Source organism: Rhinolophus ferrumequinum, chromosome 7, assembly GCF_004115265.2.
Source record: "Rhinolophus ferrumequinum isolate MPI-CBG mRhiFer1 chromosome 7, mRhiFer1_v1.p, whole genome shotgun sequence".
NCBI lineage: Eukaryota > Metazoa > Chordata > Mammalia > Chiroptera > Rhinolophidae > Rhinolophus > Rhinolophus ferrumequinum.
The window spans coordinates 45603160-45621902 of NC_046290.1; the positions used below are offsets into that span (position 1 = coordinate 45603160).

Consider the following 18743-nt stretch of genomic DNA (forward strand, 5'->3'; position numbering starts at 1 on the left):
CTTTTTATAAGGCATGAATATCAATGCAAAAATGGATTCCCATGAGAAAGCACACATTATCACATTACATAGCATTTTTTGGTCCTCAGGCTGTTTTCCCCCTCAAAGTTATTGAGATATAATTGGCATATAGTATTGAATAAGTTTAAGGTGTACACCATGATGATTTAATACACATTACATTGAGAAATAATTACTACAATTAGGTTGATTAACACATCCATCACATCACATAATTACCATTTTTTTGTGATGGTGGTAAGAACATTTAAGATCTACTCTCTCAGAAACTTTCAAGTATACAGTACAGAATTGTTAACTATAGCCACCATGTTGTACATTAGCTCCTCAGAACTTATCCATCTTATAACTAGAAGTTTGACCAAAATCTCCCCATTTCTCCAGATCCCCGGCCCCTGGCATCCACTATTCTACACTGTTTTTATGAGTTTGGCTTTTTTAGATTCCACATATAAGTGAGATCATAGGGTATTTGTCTTTCTCTGATTGACTTATTTCACTTATCATAATGCCCTTAAGTTTCATCCATGTTGTCACAAATGGCAGGATCTCCTTTTTATAGCTGAATAATATTCTAGTACATATATATATACCACATTGTCTTTATCTGTTCATTTGTCAATACAAATTTAGGTTGTTTCCATGTCTTGGCTTTTGTGAATAATGCTGCAATGAACACGGGGGGTGCAGGTATCTCTTTGAGAGAGTGATTTTATTTCCTTTGGATATATACCCAGAACTGGATTGCTGGATCATATGGCAGTTCTATTTTTAATTTTTTGAGGAGCCTCCATCCTGTTTTCCATAGTGGCTGCACTAATTTACATTTCCACCAACATGGTGTAAGAGTTTCCTCTTTGCTACATCCTTTCCAGCACTTGTTATCTCTTGTCTCTTACACTGGTTTTTAAAGATCCAAGAAATATGCCAACAAAATATCACTAATCTAGCTCCTACGATGTTCTGTTCACGAGCAGTTGAGTATTTGATAATCCAGATTTCTCCAAATGTGGACCTGTTAGCATCTGCCACAGAATTTTCTAGTAGTGAATTTAGCTCTGTAGATTCCTAGGCCTCAGACTTATAGATCAGAATCTGTGGGAATGAGGCACAGAAACCTGAAGTTTTAATGAGCTTCCCATGTGATTTTCATGTGCAATCAAGTTGGGCTACTACCAATCTAAATTACGGTTATATTTTCGTTTGTTTCAATTGTTACTTCAGTAGGATTAACCACCATTCCCCACACTACCTCATCCTTCCCCCACCACCCACCAGAAACACCTGAGGAATTTTCCCCAAGTATACACATCCCCTTGGAGAATTCTGTTAGTCCTAACCCCAGTTCTGAATCACTGCTGAACTGAGTCACTGTCACTAGTATGCTGTACGGGATGTGTCAGGTGTGCTGAAATGGAAAAAATGTCCAGAGGTCACTGTTTGAAAGGTTGCAGATCATGGACAGTGTCTATATTTGTAAAAGCAGTCATCCAAATCAGCACTAATCCCTAGGGGCAGGGTGAAAGCAAAATATTTTATTTTATTTATTTATTTATTTTATTTTTTAAACAAAATATTTTAGAATGATAAGACATTACAGCAAAATGGAAGGAGCCTTAGAATCAACTGGCCAGTGATTCTTAACCCTGGTGGCAAATTAGAACCAACGTGGGAGCTTTAAAAAGATATCAGTGAGGAATGAACAGGCAGAGCGTAGAGAATTTTAAACATGGTAAAACTGCTCTGTATGGTATTACACATTTGTCCAAACCCAAAGAATGTACAGCACCCAGAATGAACCCTAATGTAATAGTACGGACTTTGGGTAATTAGGACGTGTCAACGTGGGTTCATTAATGATAACAACTGTACCACTCTGGTTGGTGAGGGACATTGATAATGGGGGAGGCTGCGCCTGTGTGGGGGTAGGGGGTTTATGGGAAATCTCTGTGCCTTCTGCTCAGTTCTGCTGTGAACCTAAAACTGCTCTAAAAAAAAGTCTATTTAAAAAAAAAAACCCACTGAAAAAAAGTACCAATGCCTGGGTTCCAGAAAGATCCATTAAGTTAGAATCTTGGAGATGGAGAAAAGCATCTATAAATTTTAAAAGCTTCTTGTGTGATTCTACTGGGCAGCCAGGGTTGGAAATCACTGATTTAGTACAACTCACTTAACTTACAGTTGATAAAACTAAGACCCAGGGGATAAATTACGTGCCTGAAGTTACAAGCAATTGGAAGAAATTAGGGGATAACAGCCTGGGTCTTCTGACTCCTTGTCCAGTGTTCTTTCCACTAAAAGACTAGGAGAAGCAGAAAATGAGACAGACTTTTCTGACTTTTCAGACCCTTCTTGCTTTGTTTTCATAAGAATCTTCTTCTGTCATTAAACTCTGAACGGAAGCGAGCAGGATTTAATCTATTTCTTCCCCTGGGGCCAAATATTAGATTTATTAGTAAACCTGCTTATCTGCCTTATTAAATCTTAGTTTCCTGAGGGCAAGGACAGGATATTGTTCATTTTTGTAGATAATGCCATCCCCAGTGCAATGTCTCTCACCCACCAACTGTCCGCAATATATATTAAGTTGAATTGGGCCCAAGTCATGGGAGCAAAAACTCCCCAAAATGAAATTAGTGCAGAGATCTTGTGATTGAACTACCTTTGTTTCTACCTGTCCATTTCTGAGTCACTATGCTTGAAAAAGCAGCAGCTACAGGAATTTTTATTTTTAAATGGTTAATTTAAATCCAACTCCATTCTAAAAAGGATATCTGAGGGTAAAAAATTTTAGAAAGGTATTTCTTGCACAATTTTTGCTGTACTATAATAGGTTCAAACACCATATCATCTAAACTCAAAGGACAAGCTGCAAATGCCAAGAAAGCACTCACCTTATTTACAAGGGTATATAAGGCTTTGTCTTGCGCACCATATTTTAGACACTGCCTAATCCAGGTGTGGATAGTCCAATCTCTCAGGTACCAGCAGTTGGGGCTGTGTCGGAATCTAAATAAAGTATAAGAGGAGAGAAAACTGATGTTAACTCTTCAATGTCAATGCCAAAATACATCTGCCATCAGTAGGCCCTTCTCTTAGATATTTACAGATGTGCAGTCTGTTGACCAAAGTCATAAAAGTCAACAGTCGATAAAAAATTGAGGATAAAATTGATTAACTGTTGACCAAAGTCATGAAAGTCAACAGCCGATAAAAAGTGACGATAAAACTGATTAACTATAAAGTCTGAAATGGGAAAGAGAAGGAAAAATAATAAACAAAAATGTTATAAAAGATTTTATTCTTTATTTAATACTCCTTAATTCAACATCTAATTTTATTTTTTATTTATTTATTTTTTTTTACAGGACTTTATTGGGGAACAGTGTGTACTTCCAGGATTTTTTTCCAAGTCAAGTTGTTGTCCTTTCAATTTTAGTTGGGGAGGGTGCCGTTCAGCTTCAAGTTGTTGTCCTTTCAGTCTTAGTTGTGGAGGGTGCAGCTCAGCTCCAGGTCCAGCTGCCCTTACTAGTTGCAGGGGGCGCAGCCCACCATCCCTTGTGGGACTCGAGGAATCAAACTGGCAACCTTGTGGTTGAGAGCCCACTGGCCCATGTGGGAATCGAACCGGCAGCCTTCGGAGTTAGGAGCATGGAGCTCCAACCGCCTGAGACACCGGGCCACCCCCCAACATCTAATTTCAATCTGAGATTTATGAAAAACGATTTGGGAAAATGATCTACTAACCATTGGGTTATGTAAGTACATATTTCATTAGAACAGAGATGCGACGCTGAGGCTGACACCTTAGAAGTTTAAAATGAAACAAAAGAAGAAAAACGAAAAATATAATAACATAGCAAATCTAGAGAGGGAAATCAGCTTTGGGTTATATTGATAATATTGATAGTTCTTGTGGCACTTAGGAGAGATTGGGACACTCTTCACTGAACCAAAAGAAAACAAAAAAGAAGAAAAAATAATAAAAATTAAGCCAAATTGAACATTCAGGACCTCCGGGTCTTTAGGACCCACAATCCCACAACCTTCATAGCTGCATTCTAGCTCTTCAGTCTATCTCCTCTTGCTTCTTACTGCTCCCCACATGGTTTTAAAAGGTCTAAGCAGTCTAAGCTGAGATGTATATACCGGGGGTCCCCAAAAAATGTATACGCATAACTGTATTCATCTTTTGTTACTGGTATATATTATTACAATTTTAATACAGTATTTTCCTTTCTTAAAATGTGTACACATTTTTCTTTTTTGGCACCGTCTGTAGAAACAGTATTCCCACAAAGAAATGGAATTTAGGATTTCTGGATGCTACTTTTGCCTTGAGTTTGCATACACTGGTGACACGGTGGGTTGAGCGGCTTCTCCCAGCTCCTGGGAATCCATGCCGTAAGACAGAGTGAGAACAGAGATGGGAGGCAGAGACAGGGCCATGGGGAGGTTCTGTAAAGGGCTTTTCAGTCCTCTTTTTGTTTATCTGTTTTGATTGGGATGGATTCTCAAACATCCTATCATGTCAGCTGAAACCCCACTTTTTTTTTAACCATTCAGAAAGCAGATCAATCTCTGGGCCCCACAAAAATTGAACTGTTTTCTTAAAAACAAAAAAGGAAGAAGAAACTTGGAGTGAAAGGATTTTGTGCCATATTTGAGAGTCAGGGCTACAAGCTAATACAAGTGTTTTTCAGAGGCTGGTTATTCGATCTGCCACCTGCTATTTCCTGCCATCTGCTATTGGGAGTAGTTTCCTGCTGAACAGGTTCTCTGCCAAAGTAAAAGCTGAGAAAAAGAGAGGAAGTGAGAAGTAGTATTTAATTTAGGCTACTTGTTAGTGCTCTGGTTAGAGATTTGGCAAAGATAAGATCTGAAAATGTTTTATGGATTTAGAGTCATCTAGCCCTCTCCAGTCTTTTGAAATGTCTTAGATTTGGCTGGAAAATGTCCCTCTTATTCTTTCTCTACAGAATTAACCTCTTTAAAAGCATAAAGATAGAAATAAGTCAAATTATGATCAGGATAAGAGTGATCTAGTCAGAAGAAGGCATCATACCGGTGCCTGAGATACTAGATGTAACAAAATCCTCCGCATAGAAATGAAACACAATCTATCTTTTACTATTTCATGCTTCCCCTCACATTTTTTAAAATCAATTGAGCTATTTGAGCTCCTTTCCTCGTTACTCTGAAAAATCTGACATCTAAAGTATAATGGCCAATTAAACTTGGCCAAGTTAATTTTATTTTTTAAAGAAAAAAAAGTCAAGTGACATAGCAGTTCTATTGCTTAAATGATGGTGTTGCTTCCTCATTAGCCTGTAACCTCCCTGGGCAAGTAGGGGCAGTGAGCGACTTGCTCAACACTGACTCCTCAGTGTCTGACACAATTTGTAGCCCACAGTAGATTGTCAACAAATAAAAAAAGAACTTTAATCAGCACATGTATTAAATGTTATTATGTACTGATCATCTTGTTAACATCTATGGTATATAAGAAGAATTGTAAATTCCCTGTTTGGGGCACTTATAATCTCATTACAAAAACAAAGTATACAAATAAAGGTTAACGATACAAGGTGGGACATTAAGTGCTAAAGACACAAAGGGCACTGCTAGTTGCTTAAAGGTGTTTTTGATAGTAGTGGTTGTAGGTTCAGTCTATTTTCCCTTTAAAAACAAACAAACAAAACAAAATTTAAAAATGTTAGTTACCAACTTTACCCCAGATTATTTTAAACCTAATCCTCATTTAAAACCTAATCTGCTGTAGGATGTCTCCAATGACCACTATCGTTAACGACTTTTCTTTTTGATGGACTTTAAAATAAGAGCACCATGACCCTATCCAGCCGAACCCCCGTTTCTCTTACTCATGATCTGCAGAGCATTTCTAGGCTTTAATTAAGCAAGAATAACAAAGACTGATAGGACCTAGCTATACACCTTCAAAGCTCAAATGAAAATCTGTTTAAAGCCATTTGCTAACTTTCTGAGGCTAACTGCAACCTAGAGGAACAGAAAAGTCTTTCCTTCTCACGCTGTATTTTAAGACTTCATATATCTAATATAATCAGCTCTGCACTGCAGCTCTTTGAGAGATCTGTCAGCGACTCAAAAGGGTCTTGAATAAGTCTACTCCCTCTCCCATCCTGGAGCAGCGCTGCTTGGTGCGCTCTCTGCTTTCTAAAACCTAATAATCCAGATACATACTTATGACTAAAACATTTCAACTAAGTAACAACATGAAGTCAGTTTAGGAATAAGAGGGAAACACACATATTACGAAACATGCTGCCCCAAATGCAATTCCTGCACTTACCCAGCCAGGCAGCAAATAAGCCCTTATCAGTGTTAAAAAAGAAATTAGCACACAATTTATGGGAGTAGCAATCTAGACTATGAACAACTCAAAACACTGAGATAGTAGGGTCTAACTTTAAATAGTGAGTTTGGAAAGAATTCCTGTCGATGACTTTTTAAGCAGTTCAGACAGATAAAATTGCATCATTTTTCACAACTGCCAGGGGTAATATGATAGGCAGGTAAGTCTCTGGACCAGGTACTTGCCTGAAGTGGTTCTGTGGACTGCTGGACCAGCATTCTCCCTTTCAGCCAGGAGAAAGGCAATGAGACAAGAACACAACTAACACACTGATTTTCCAGTTTGCCTCGAGACAGACTGGCTTTTGTTCTCGCCTGCTCTGACCACCAGCCTGGCAGGTTACAGGCGGCCACTGCAGGAGTCCCCTCCCTCTGTGCCCCATGCCATCAGCTGTTTGCTCACCTCCAGAAGCTTTATTATTGTCCAAGCCAGCAGGCTGCCAAGCGAGGCAAACCGTGTGAGTGTGTAAAAGATAAACAAATGCAACCCCAATAACCCCAACAACGCTTGTGCTCGTGAAGGCAGCATACATTCTGAGTTTCCAGATGACAAAATGTAAGTAAACTTACAATAATTCTAAAGACCTGAGCATCTCTTGGAGGAAGGGAAGGCACAAGAAGGAGAAGGAGAGAATGACGAAGGATGCTCTCAAGTCCTGACTCTATTTCTAAAAGCTGCTATCCCAGGGTTGAAGAGATCTCTGTCCACAGTGCTGAGTGGGGTTTCCAGGTGAAGACAGAACTTGCTTAGGAAGCCAAATCACGGCCAAATGGCAGGCATTGAGAAGCTTCCTGTCTTCAGGACTCTTCAGGGCATTTGTCTGCACTATTATAATCAGCAATAGCTCATTCAAGATTGATGTCATCAGGAAGGAAGGGGAGCAGAATCACAGGCTGCAAAACTGACAAAGGGGCAGAGGTCTTGGCCACCTGAGAGACAGCTGAGAAGGGAGGTGCGGTTATACAAAAGAAGTTCAGAGTGAAAAGAAAAACACCCGAGACTTTCTATGATTCCATAGAAGGTTCTTTACTGTGTGTAAAAGTCACATGGGATTTCCTATTTGTAACCAAATTCATCATTTCATTAAAAAAAAAAAAAGTGGGATAGCCTTTCTTCTACGGGATTCAAGTAAAGGCTGCTGTGGACGGCAAACGTGGCCATGCTCGTCAGCTGTTGCAGTATCACAAATAAAGAGCTCCTGGCTGAGTGGGGCTAACACACAGATGCCAGAGCCTGGAACTCAGCTGCTTCACCATCGAGCGGCAGCACTGGCTCTTCCATATGAATGAGCAAGCTTTCCACGTTTATCTGATCATGAGAGCCACGATACACACACACACACACACACACACACACACACACGAAGCTGTCCCTCCTCCCTCGTGAATTTGAATTCTGTATCCTGTGGCAACAGGCTTTACAGATGGAAACCTCAGTCCCTGAGCTGGGCAGACAGGGAGATGGGTGAGCGAGAGGGTAAAGAATGCCAAGTAGAAAATACAGCTGCCTCCAAAGCTTGTAACGTGGCCTGAAGATCTCATTCATGAAGCAAGGTGTGTACAGTAATTATTAAAAGGTTTGAGCTCTTTCCTGAACTAGGACCAAAGAAGGTGTGTATGATTATTTAAGCCAGAATCTGATTCAAACACTGCCACCCACTTTCTCATTCTAAAAGGATAATTAACTTTCTTTTGCATCCTGCTGGAAATTCTGCTTTCATCAATCAATTAGTAGTTGCTGCCAACTACCACAAATAAAATCAAATTTTTGTAAGATAATTTTGTAATGACTATTATATGTCTGTCAAGTGTTTAAAAAAGGGGGGCAGGGTCTAATATAGTAACTGATAATAAAGACATCAGTAGATTAAAATCTCTTTCCTGCTTGAGATCCTAGGTTCTTACTCTTATAGGGCAACTTCAGTTAACTTTCACTTCTGACAAACAGGTCCTGAGTGTGTCCTTAACAAAGCACCAGGAGGAAGAATCTCCCTGCTACACATTTCACCCTCCAATGGCCAACCAGTGTGGACGCAGACATTTCCAATGAATTAATTCTCTCACTTTTTAAATTGTCCTTTTTAAAAAGTTCTAATACTTTTTTCTTTTTTAGAAGACAGGTTTACAGAGATACAATGCACAAACAGTAAAATGCATACAGTAGAACCTCGGTTTTCAAACACAGTATGTTCTAGAAGCCCATTCGAGTTCTGAAACATTTGAAAACCGAGGCACGGTTTCCCCATAGAAAGTAATGCAAAAATGGATTAATCCATTCCAGACCTTTAAAATCAACCCCTAAAACTGGAAATTTAGCATGAATTTTACTATCTAATGATACCACAGATCCATAAAACTTACAACGTTCGTAAACTGAAATGTTCGTCAACGGAGACGTTTGAAAACCGAGGTACCACTGTACTTTCGATGTATATAGGTCTATGAGTTTTGACAAATGCGTCCAGTTGTGTAACCACCACCACAATCCAGAGGTAAGAAGAGTCTGTCATCCCTAAACATCCCTTAATGTCTCCTTTGTAGGCAATCTTTCCAGGGTTGGCTGGCCAATTTTAAACAAACTTGATATAGATAACCTCTAGGATCTCTTTCTAACCCCACAGTTATTTATTTTTATAAGAGGAAAAGCAAATAAGGTAATAAAAGTACCATTTTTATCTGTTAGTGTATAATTTATATTCTGCCAATTTCCAAAAAGAATTTGAAAAAATTAAAACCTAGTTTGCAAGTCACTTTCTGAGTCCTACATACAGTTATTAGACCTGCTGGTATCCCTATTTGCCATTCTAAAAAGAGTGATAAGTAAGTGGATTTTGGTAGAGAATAACACAGGCATAACACAGGCATAGATTTTTGCAAATGTGAAGTGCTAAATAAATGCAGCATAATAACACATTTTTTTGAAGTGAAGATGGATAAGAGGGGCTTGCAAGATCTCAGACTCAAAGTCTAAATTTGTCAGATCCAGGGTTTAAAAATGAGGTCATTAGCATTTCACCTGGAAACACACTGGTATGATATAGGAGAAACTACTCTAGGAGAAATACTCTATTTTCCATGTCCTCTCATGGAACAGAAAGAAAGCAATGTCAAGTAGGATATTATGTCCCCAAATTATTATCTTTCTTCTCTCTGACCTGGCTGTTATTTTGCCCCACTGACCTCTCTCAATCTAGGAGACATATTTCTTATTCACAAATATGTGCCAGGTACAGTAAAAGTAATCTCTATTCTATCCCTGTTGGTCTACCCAATTTCCTCTACCTCCAAATAGTCTTAAAGATGACATCGCCTCCTTTCTGACAGAAAGAAAACACCTAGATTGACTCTTTCTTTCATGGTACAGAAGAGGAAGGAGCCAGTTAGAATGAAGCCAACTGTTCTTTGTCTGAAGCCTGGAATGCTATTTTTATCATCCTCCAAAAGGTGATGTATATGGGTAACAGGGAAGGATTATTTGTGGCGAGAATGGAAAAAGAAAAAAAACATTTACACTGACTGCTGAGGGACCTTCTTTGTGATGGTCTAAAAGCAGAAAATGGGTGTCTCTGTGGCCCACAATTGACCTGTCAGTGAAATTGCACCCAGAAGCACCTGGTGGGGCCACACCAGCCACGTTAAAGCTGGACACACAGGTGAGCTTCATGCCTGAGAGACAGTCATTCAAGGGCAAGGTGAGGCTAAAGGGAGAGGGTCTTTAGCTAGGAACAGCAGGAAGTTGAGAAGAAATGGATCTTGGAACCAGTCCTATTTATAAAAGCACATAAAGTTGCGGGAACTACTTGGTTTGGGTGGAGATAAGGGAAATATTTCTGGTTTTGAACAGGAAATCTATGCGCAATGAATGAGCCAATTTTAACAAGACACAAACATTTCCCGATGTCTTCTAAAGTTTTGGCTAGAAACTTCAGATAAAATGTCTGCAAAAATCATGAGTAATATAGTGACTAAGACAGGAAGATCACATGTATTAATCACCGGTGGGCTGTGCATTGGAATAGTTCTGAGGAAAAGAAAGGTCAGAAAGCAAAACGGAGGAAGACAAAGGAACAGAAATGAGAATTTCAGGAGTATTCTAGGCTTAGTGAAGTTGTCAGGATTAAGTCTGCTACAAAAGAAATGAGCAGGCAAAGGAAAGTGGCCTGGAGGATGAAGCACAGCAGCATAAAAGCAGGAAGAATTAAGCTGGGGTTGAGGCTTATATGTTTCCATGTGAGATTATGGATTTCTTGAGGGGCATTTTTGACGGAAGAGAAGCTCAGCACTAATCTGGATTTGTTAGGAATCAAATTATTTTTCTTTAATAAAGAAGAAAAGAATCTCAGTGTTTTAAAAGTTCTGATTCTCTAATTAATGGAAAAGTTGAATCCCTAGGGATTCTCTGTTTAGAGCAAAAGTTAAGATTGGACTTACTTCCAGTTATACAATCCAAGTTCGTAGCTATTTACTACTTCTGTAGCTCTACTAACTCTCCTATTAAGCCTTTAAGCTCTTAAAAGGAAGGGGACAAGTTTTCTGTTGTTTTCTGTGTTTGTGTGTCCTACTAGTAGGTATCTAATGAACTGTCAACAGTGGCTAGGCCCGCTAAGATTGTATAACTACTCATAACATATGCTGAAATTGATGAGTATTATTTATATGTGAAAGAATAACCCACTTCTCGTTTTGAAGCATCATCCTGCCTATAAACAGATGAAGCCAGGAGGAAATGCTCTCTTTTTCTGTACAAGGCAAAAGGAGATCAGAGATTACAGACGGCGGGGAACAATATGAGGTCATTCTGGAAAGCCACCTACTTGTTTCTTCCCCCTGCTGTCTCGTTCCCATCCTACATGAAAGGACACATGGATTCTGCAGTACAAGTTCAGGGAATAGACAAGCTGATAGGAGAGGAAACCAAAAAGAGTAGAACACAGTGCATGGGTTCAAAGAATTCCCCCAACAAATTCTCAATCAAAACACTTAGACTCCTCTGCAGATTGGAAGAGACCTTGAAAGCCATCTCAGGTCAAGTAAACTAGGGGTAGAGGAAGGAAGAAAAGTCTATGTAGAATTAGAGAATCTATAATTTAGTGCTGGTAGGGTTCTTCAATATCCACTGTTCACTGAACTACTTATTCAGAAGTTAGTATTTACCAAGCCCTGTACTAGGTGGTGTGAAATTGTCCAGTCTAATTACTTTGTAGATGAGGAATTGGGGTCCAGTGAGATAAAATGATTTGCCCAAGATAAGCACAGTTAGTAACAGGAACTAAACTAGACTCTGTACTATTCTACCATCGCCTCTCAATTTTTATTTAAAAAAAAATTTATTATTAGTTTCAGGTGTACAGAACAACATAATGATTAGACATTTATATACCTCACAAAGTGATAACGCCAACAAGTCTATTACCCATTTGACATCTTACATAGCTATTACAATACCTTTGACAATATTCCCTATGCTGTACTTTACATCCTGTGGAAAAAACATATATATATATATATATATAATTATAGTTGACATTCAATATTATTTTATATTCGGTTCAGGTGTATAGTGCAGTGGTCAGGCATTTTTACAATTTATGAAGTTATGCCCTCGATAAGTCTAGTACCCATCTGACACTATACAGTTTTTACAACATCATTGACTACACTCCCCGTACAGTATTTCATATCCCCGTGACTATTCTGTGACTACCAATTTGTACTTCCTAGTCCCTTCACCTTCTCCCCCATCCCTCAAATCCCTCCCACCTAGCAACCATCAGTTTATTCCCTATATCTATGAGTCCATTTCTGTTTTGTTTGTTCGTTTATTCTGTTCTTTAGATTCCACACATAAGTGAGATCGTATGGTATTTGTCTTCCTCAGTTGGACTTATTTCACTTAGCCTAATAACCCACGTTGTCACAGGTGGTAAAATGTCATTCTTTTTTATGGCAGAGTAATACTCCATAATAGAAATATACCACAATTTCTTTATTTAGTCGTCTACTGATGGGAATTTTGGTTGCTTCCATATCTTGGCTATGGTGACCTCTCAATTCTTTTATTTGTAAGACATCTTTAAAAATCATCCCTGCAGTTTGACAAAGGTTTCTAACATAATGAAAAATAAATAACAACTCTTCTAAATTTAGAAGCAGAATTCAGAGAAAAATACTCAGGTTATGAAACAGTTCTGAACTGTTCTGAACTAGCTGTTTGACGTTGGAAAACCACTCAGTCCTTCAGGGTTTTAGTTCCCGTAACTGTAAAATGAAGAGGTAGGATTATCTGGATCACGAACTCAAAGTTCAGGGGCCAGGCAGTTAATATAAATGTGTGAAGATCATGCGAGATAATAGGTGCAAAGCTGCCTGTATTCTCATCAAGCAAACCGGCTGCCTTGTTATACAGTTTTTGAAAACATACTATATGGGCCAAACAAAATATACCAGAACTCTGGACGAGACCAGACCCCGAAACTCCTTCCAGCTCTCAAGTTTAATTCTTACTATTCTAAAGAATAATAAGCCTTGGGGAGGGGGGTTATCACTTTGTGAGGGGTATAAATGATAAATGTCTATTACAGTGTTTTGTACACATGAAACTAATAAATAAAAAAATTGAAAAAAGAAAAGAATAATAAGCCTAATCCACTCATGAAAACATCAGTTATTTACATGTTTCTATTAAACCAGAATTGAGGCAGTGATACAAATAAGTGAATAGAGACTGAAAGATAAACAAGCTACCATTCAGCCAATAGCTTATTCTGCTCTGTTCCATCAGCTTCCATTCCTCTACCAGGTAAACATCATTTTATCCTGTTTGGGCAGTCAGCATAGATTATTACGGGGATAGCAGACCCTGCCAACTGGCATCTAAAATTTCAAGATGAAATGATACAATCACTAAAGTTAAACTCAGGGTCCCTAACAGCAGATTTTACTTGGAGATCAAGTTTTGTGGGAAATAAAATCTTCACAATTGATCCCTCCATTAGTAAAATATTTTCTACTCAAATGAATACTTCATTGTATTCAATTTATATCTAAAAGTCAGCCATTCAAAGTAACTTTCTTACACAACACAAATTGTTTTATATGTTGCTACTTTTACTCCTTAAATAAATTATTGTTAAGTAATCATAATCACCCCAACAGTTCACCACCATAACTTACTTAGAATCCTTGTTATCTGGCAACTCCTAGAGCAGAAATGGTTGAACCCTTTTACAAAAGGGGGTGTAGATGAGGGTTATTAAAGGATATTAAGAAATTACCTGCCAGTTTCTGGAACCATAAAAGGACATAATCACTTTTTGTAGCTAAAAAGGACAGAAGTTTAAAAATTGAGATTTAGATTTGTCAGTCCAGTTGGTTTTCAGGAAGCTTTAATTTACCACTTAACCAAATACCCTTATTTGTATATGAAGGTAGGAAAATTAGGGTGACCTTTCTTTCTTTCCTGTGCTGCCAAATGGTAAAAATCAGGACAATTACATTTAATAAGCAGCTTCTCTATTTAGCTCAAGCTAGCGCTCTCTATACTAAAGTAAAACTTTTTAAAAAAACATTTGAAATTGTACAAGCACGCATAATATACTGAAAAAATTCTTAAGAATGACCAAATGCACACTTCATGCCAGGGAAAGACTAAGGGGCAGAGGCAATTCCTTTCACTATGATAACAATCATAAGAAAGAACGATTACAAATTTTGAACATGGAAGAGCTAGTTCCTTAGTAAAATACCAAATACAAAGACCTGGGTTCATCTGTTCTGGCTGCAACCCTTCCATAAAACTGCCGTGCTCCAGCTAAACGAGCTCTTAGGCCGGCCCAGAAGGAGGGCACGGACAATTTGAAAAACATCTTTTATTGCCTGAGAAAACATTTTTAAATGGCGGAAAGTGCCAGGAGAGCTGCCTGCCTCGATGTGACTGCAGGCAGCTTTCCAAGGCCTTCTGCTTTTGTAAGTATGAGTCATAGAGAGAGGAGAGAGCTCCCTGGCAAAGATAGAGTCTCTCCTCTCTGGTTCCACCCTGCCTCCCCCTTATTTTAATATATATAAACTTTGATGGATCATAGTGAAATAGATTCCAGACAGGCTTAACTGAAGAAGTTTGAACAGCAGCGAGGCAAAACATCATTGCAGGAGTCTCTATTGTTGTCATTGTGAGACCCAGACACAGGGACGCATCTTCTGCATCCTAACAAGGGCTGGGTCCATTCACTGATCGTGTGTCAGATGATGGTGCACTTTGCGGGAGAGGAGAGAAAATAAGCTACGCAAATACCTCCGCTTCCCTAGCTTCCTAAACATCATTAGCTCCTATGCCGGACAACGAGAGTGAGCCGGGACGGGAGCTTGTCCTTGGTGAGTGCACATTCAATGGCATCCCCGCTGCGGTGGCTGCAGGCCATCCATGTGTATGTGCATGGCTGCTACGATGCTCGCAGCCTTCACTGAACAGGCACAATTTTCCTTCGCTGACTTTGGGCAAAACAGCAAGGGAGCTAGTTAAAAAACAAAACAAAAAAACACTTCAAACCCATAGAATAATATTAAGGAAAAACTGAATGTTACACTAGACAGAGAACAGTTCCACCTGTACCTATATGGAATCACTTATTACAACAGAACGGAGCACTTAGTGAGGGCAAAGCTTCTCTCTTCTGCATGTGGTCATTTATCAACCTACTACGATAAAGATATTATGCTGGGCACTAAGTGACAAAGATACACAAACACACTCTTTGCCTTCAAGGAGGTTAGACTGAGATTATCAAAAAACAAGTACGCGGTGAGCCTCGAAAACAAGCTTCAAAGGCTAATTCACAAGTATCACATGCAAGCCCTCATTTATACACCTGATTATTTCATAATAACCTGGCACTAAGTTTTTTTAAATTGGCTCTCAATAGGAAAGTGAATTCAACTTTTCTCTCCCATTCCCAATAATCTCTTTATTTGTTCTCTGAATATACTTAAGAAAGAACATGTTACAGCTATAAATAAAGCTATGCGTATATCCTCCCCCTACTTTCCAGAGGAGGAAAGCTGGTGTCCAGCCCTCTCAGACATGTTTTTATACCTGTGTTATCCAGGGATGTGCTCTTTAAGGCACACATGCCTTTTAACTCTGCATCCAAGGGCCTGTCTGATAGAGACCTGAGCCAAATCACAGTAATATGTCATTTTTCAAGAGCAGAAGAAATACAATTAACTGCTATCTCAGACAGAAGGGAGGCTTGGAGGCCACTTTTACTGTGGAGACTAACCAGCATCGCCACAAGACGATTCCCTGATAAGGTGTTTGCTTCTCTGCATTTGATCGGAACTCAGCCCTGACTCACTCATAGACTTGGTTAAATCACCCTGAGAATCAATCAGTCTTGTCCTCTATAAAATAGAGGCGATAATGTCTTTAGCACCGGGTTCCTCATGAAAATCAGTGGAGAATTAGGTAAGTATTTTGACAACTTTTTTTTCTTTTTACAACTTTTAATCCTTTTTGGAACTAAGCAGAGTAAAAATACGCACACACACAAGTAACATTATTGTTATAGTCTATTTACTTGATATAGCACTTACGACATTCTGTCTAATATTGCTTACTAGTTGCATTACACGTAAGTATTTCCTAAGGCTAAGGCCTGCCGCTAACTGCCTTGGGTATTAGAGAAGTAGGTAAGCATCAGACAGACCTCATTCCTACTTTATGCCCCCAAGAAACTGACTGTAAAACCTCAGGATCCTAATCTGTAAAATGGAAATAAAAGCTGTACTCACTTTATAGAGTACAACTCAGGGCTGACATGAGGACTGAGGAAATAAGGCACGTGAGCTGCTTAGCACAGTGGCTCGCACACAGCTCTCTGAGACGACCTGATGGAGCCGCCAGAACAGCCCCATGAAAGGGCCCCTGGGTTCTATGCGAGCTCCTAGGACCAGGGTTCTATATACACTCTTAGGACCACCTCCCTCCATACGGATGTGACTTCGTAGTGCTGGGCACACGTGTGTAACAAATACCTCACTGCCACTGGCCAACTGGGATGGGAAACAGTAGGGAAACCATGGTCCGTAAGAGGATGAAGAGTCCTTTGCCCTCTTTCCTTTAGAGACAATCTCAAATGAGGGGCCGAAGGTGAAGCCGACGGGAGAACAGAGAGCCTTTTTACAATCACAAAGGCTCAAAGCCAACCAGTGCAGCGGTGTGCCAGGCAGTCTGATGACTGTTGCAGGGTTGCTGATCTTTACGATAGAAAAAGGTCCAGACAGGGAAAGGAAGTTGGGAGGAGACCTAGCGAGGAGTTGGTTTACCCGTTAGTGCTCTTCTTCACTTGGACCTTGGACTGATTTTCGCAAGCATGGCAAGGCAGGTTACAACATGACAGGGTCTGCGCCAGGGTCCTCTGTCGGGTGAGTGCCACCAGCCTCTGGCTGGAGTCAGCTGAGGGGTACGGACACCTGCTGAAGATAAACTGAACCACTCAAAGGGGAAGCTGCCACGGCTACACCAACAATTGGGGCTTCTTAATGCTCCAATCAAGTTAGCGACACTGGACTAGGAGGCGTTCTTCCAAGTAAGACTATCCTCTTAGGAAGGGGCATTTAACGAGAAAATCTTGCATTTCAGAAGTTAGAGATAAAATAATTTGGTTTGAATCATACTGAATGAAAGCCATTGTCATTTCCCTCCCGATCCTGGAATGTAGTATTATAAACAGATGTTTAGCAAGCTACATGAGACCTAGAGTTTCCACTATTATTCATAATGACACCATTTGCTACGACATCCGCTCAGTGACTATATGCATCTAACGATATCACACACATGTGTATCTGTGTATATTTGATATACTCCATGCATTACAGAATTATGCTGTACTTTCTTACAGGTTTATACATATACTCACACATCAGAAACGCTATCAAATGGATAATATGCACCTCATATTTAAGAAGCAGAGCTACAGCCATTCCAAAATTTAAATACTTAAAAGTATTTTTAGAAGAATGAGTAAAATAAAATTTACGGGAGGGATAGATAGGAGAAAAGACCCATGCTAACTCAGTGGGAACGGCATCCTATTATAAGAGTATTGTAGAGCTGGAAAGAAGCTCTTCAAATTATCCATTCAACCCCTTCACTTCTTCATTATACTAAAGTGAGTTTGAAATGATTATGCAAACTTGGCAAGAGCTCTTTGACAATTTCATTATGTAAATTATGCTATCTGAGCCTTACTGTAGTGCCCGTTGTCTTTCCTCCCAGCTATCCAGTCTTTTAGCACTGCAGTGGGTGTGACTGCAGAAATATATGGCGAGGCAGAGTAGAAGCAGTTCAGAAAGAAGCCTCACTGAGGAGGGGGAATTATTCCACGCGCTGATTTTAGGTATTTGCCTAAGTGATCTTCAAAACAATCAGTCTGTTAGAATGCGCTCATTCTCTTACAAAATGTCCACTAGTTCTGTACTCAGCTCCTCTATGCTGATTCATGTTATCAGATCTCAAGAATAAGATGGAGACATTATGAGACTCCTTTCAGCCTAATGCATTCCTCAATCATCAGAGGATATTACTATTCTTATAAGACGGTGCAGTGTGTTCCTGTACAGAACAATTAGACATACCATTCTTGGTAAACCCAGGATTGAAGGCAGTCTCTAAGATGATTTCCTAAATACAAATGTAAGAATAAGTACAGTGGACGTGCAGTTATATACGTCAGTTACATACCATAGTATGTAGGAAGGAAAATCACTGGTAAGGTATCCCAAGTACTGGAAGGTTCAGCTTTGATTCCTTCCCCTCCCCCAACTCTATTTACAATTGTCATGATTTTTGGTAGAAGTTTTATGTAACTGTACCATATTACAAATAGCTACGTACCTTTGGGAAAGTCTTTTATTCCTTCTCTGTTTATAGTTTCCATCTGCAAATAAGATTTTGAACAGCTCCAATGGACTATGAATCTACAATACGACCTGGCCTTTGGAGGGCCACAGATGCTTAGACTATTTTTCTCTCCCTACACTAAAATGACTGTAGACTTTTTGTCCTCCCTGACTGATGTCTTCTTTCTCTTCGCTCATTATGGGCTGCTAGAGAGAAACTCCCCCCTATGCCCGTGACATTCAGAATCAACTGAATCAATTGAATCTGCCTGGTGCTGGTAGCTCCACTGCTCCTGTGGAGATTCATGTGCATGGGTTTCACAGACAGTCTGTTGCAGGAGACTAAAAATTCATATTCCAGGCCATGATGGGGAGAAAGAATAAGCATCAAATCTTTACGACACTCCGAATGTATTACAATTTCACTATTG

At 39.5% G+C, this 18743-nt stretch overlaps 1 protein-coding gene across 1 annotated transcript in view; it reads right to left on the reverse strand.

Annotated features, from left to right (window-relative positions):
- The window catches only part of MRPS27 (mitochondrial ribosomal protein S27), a 73854-nt gene that overhangs the window by 16019 nt on the left and 39092 nt on the right, over window positions 1-18743 (reverse strand). Inside the window, exon 5 of the mRNA XM_033110607.1 lies at window positions 2916-3030. Within this exon, the coding sequence (XP_032966498.1) occupies window positions 2916-3030 (115 nt within the window). The remainder of the gene's footprint in view (window positions 1-2915; window positions 3031-18743) is intronic.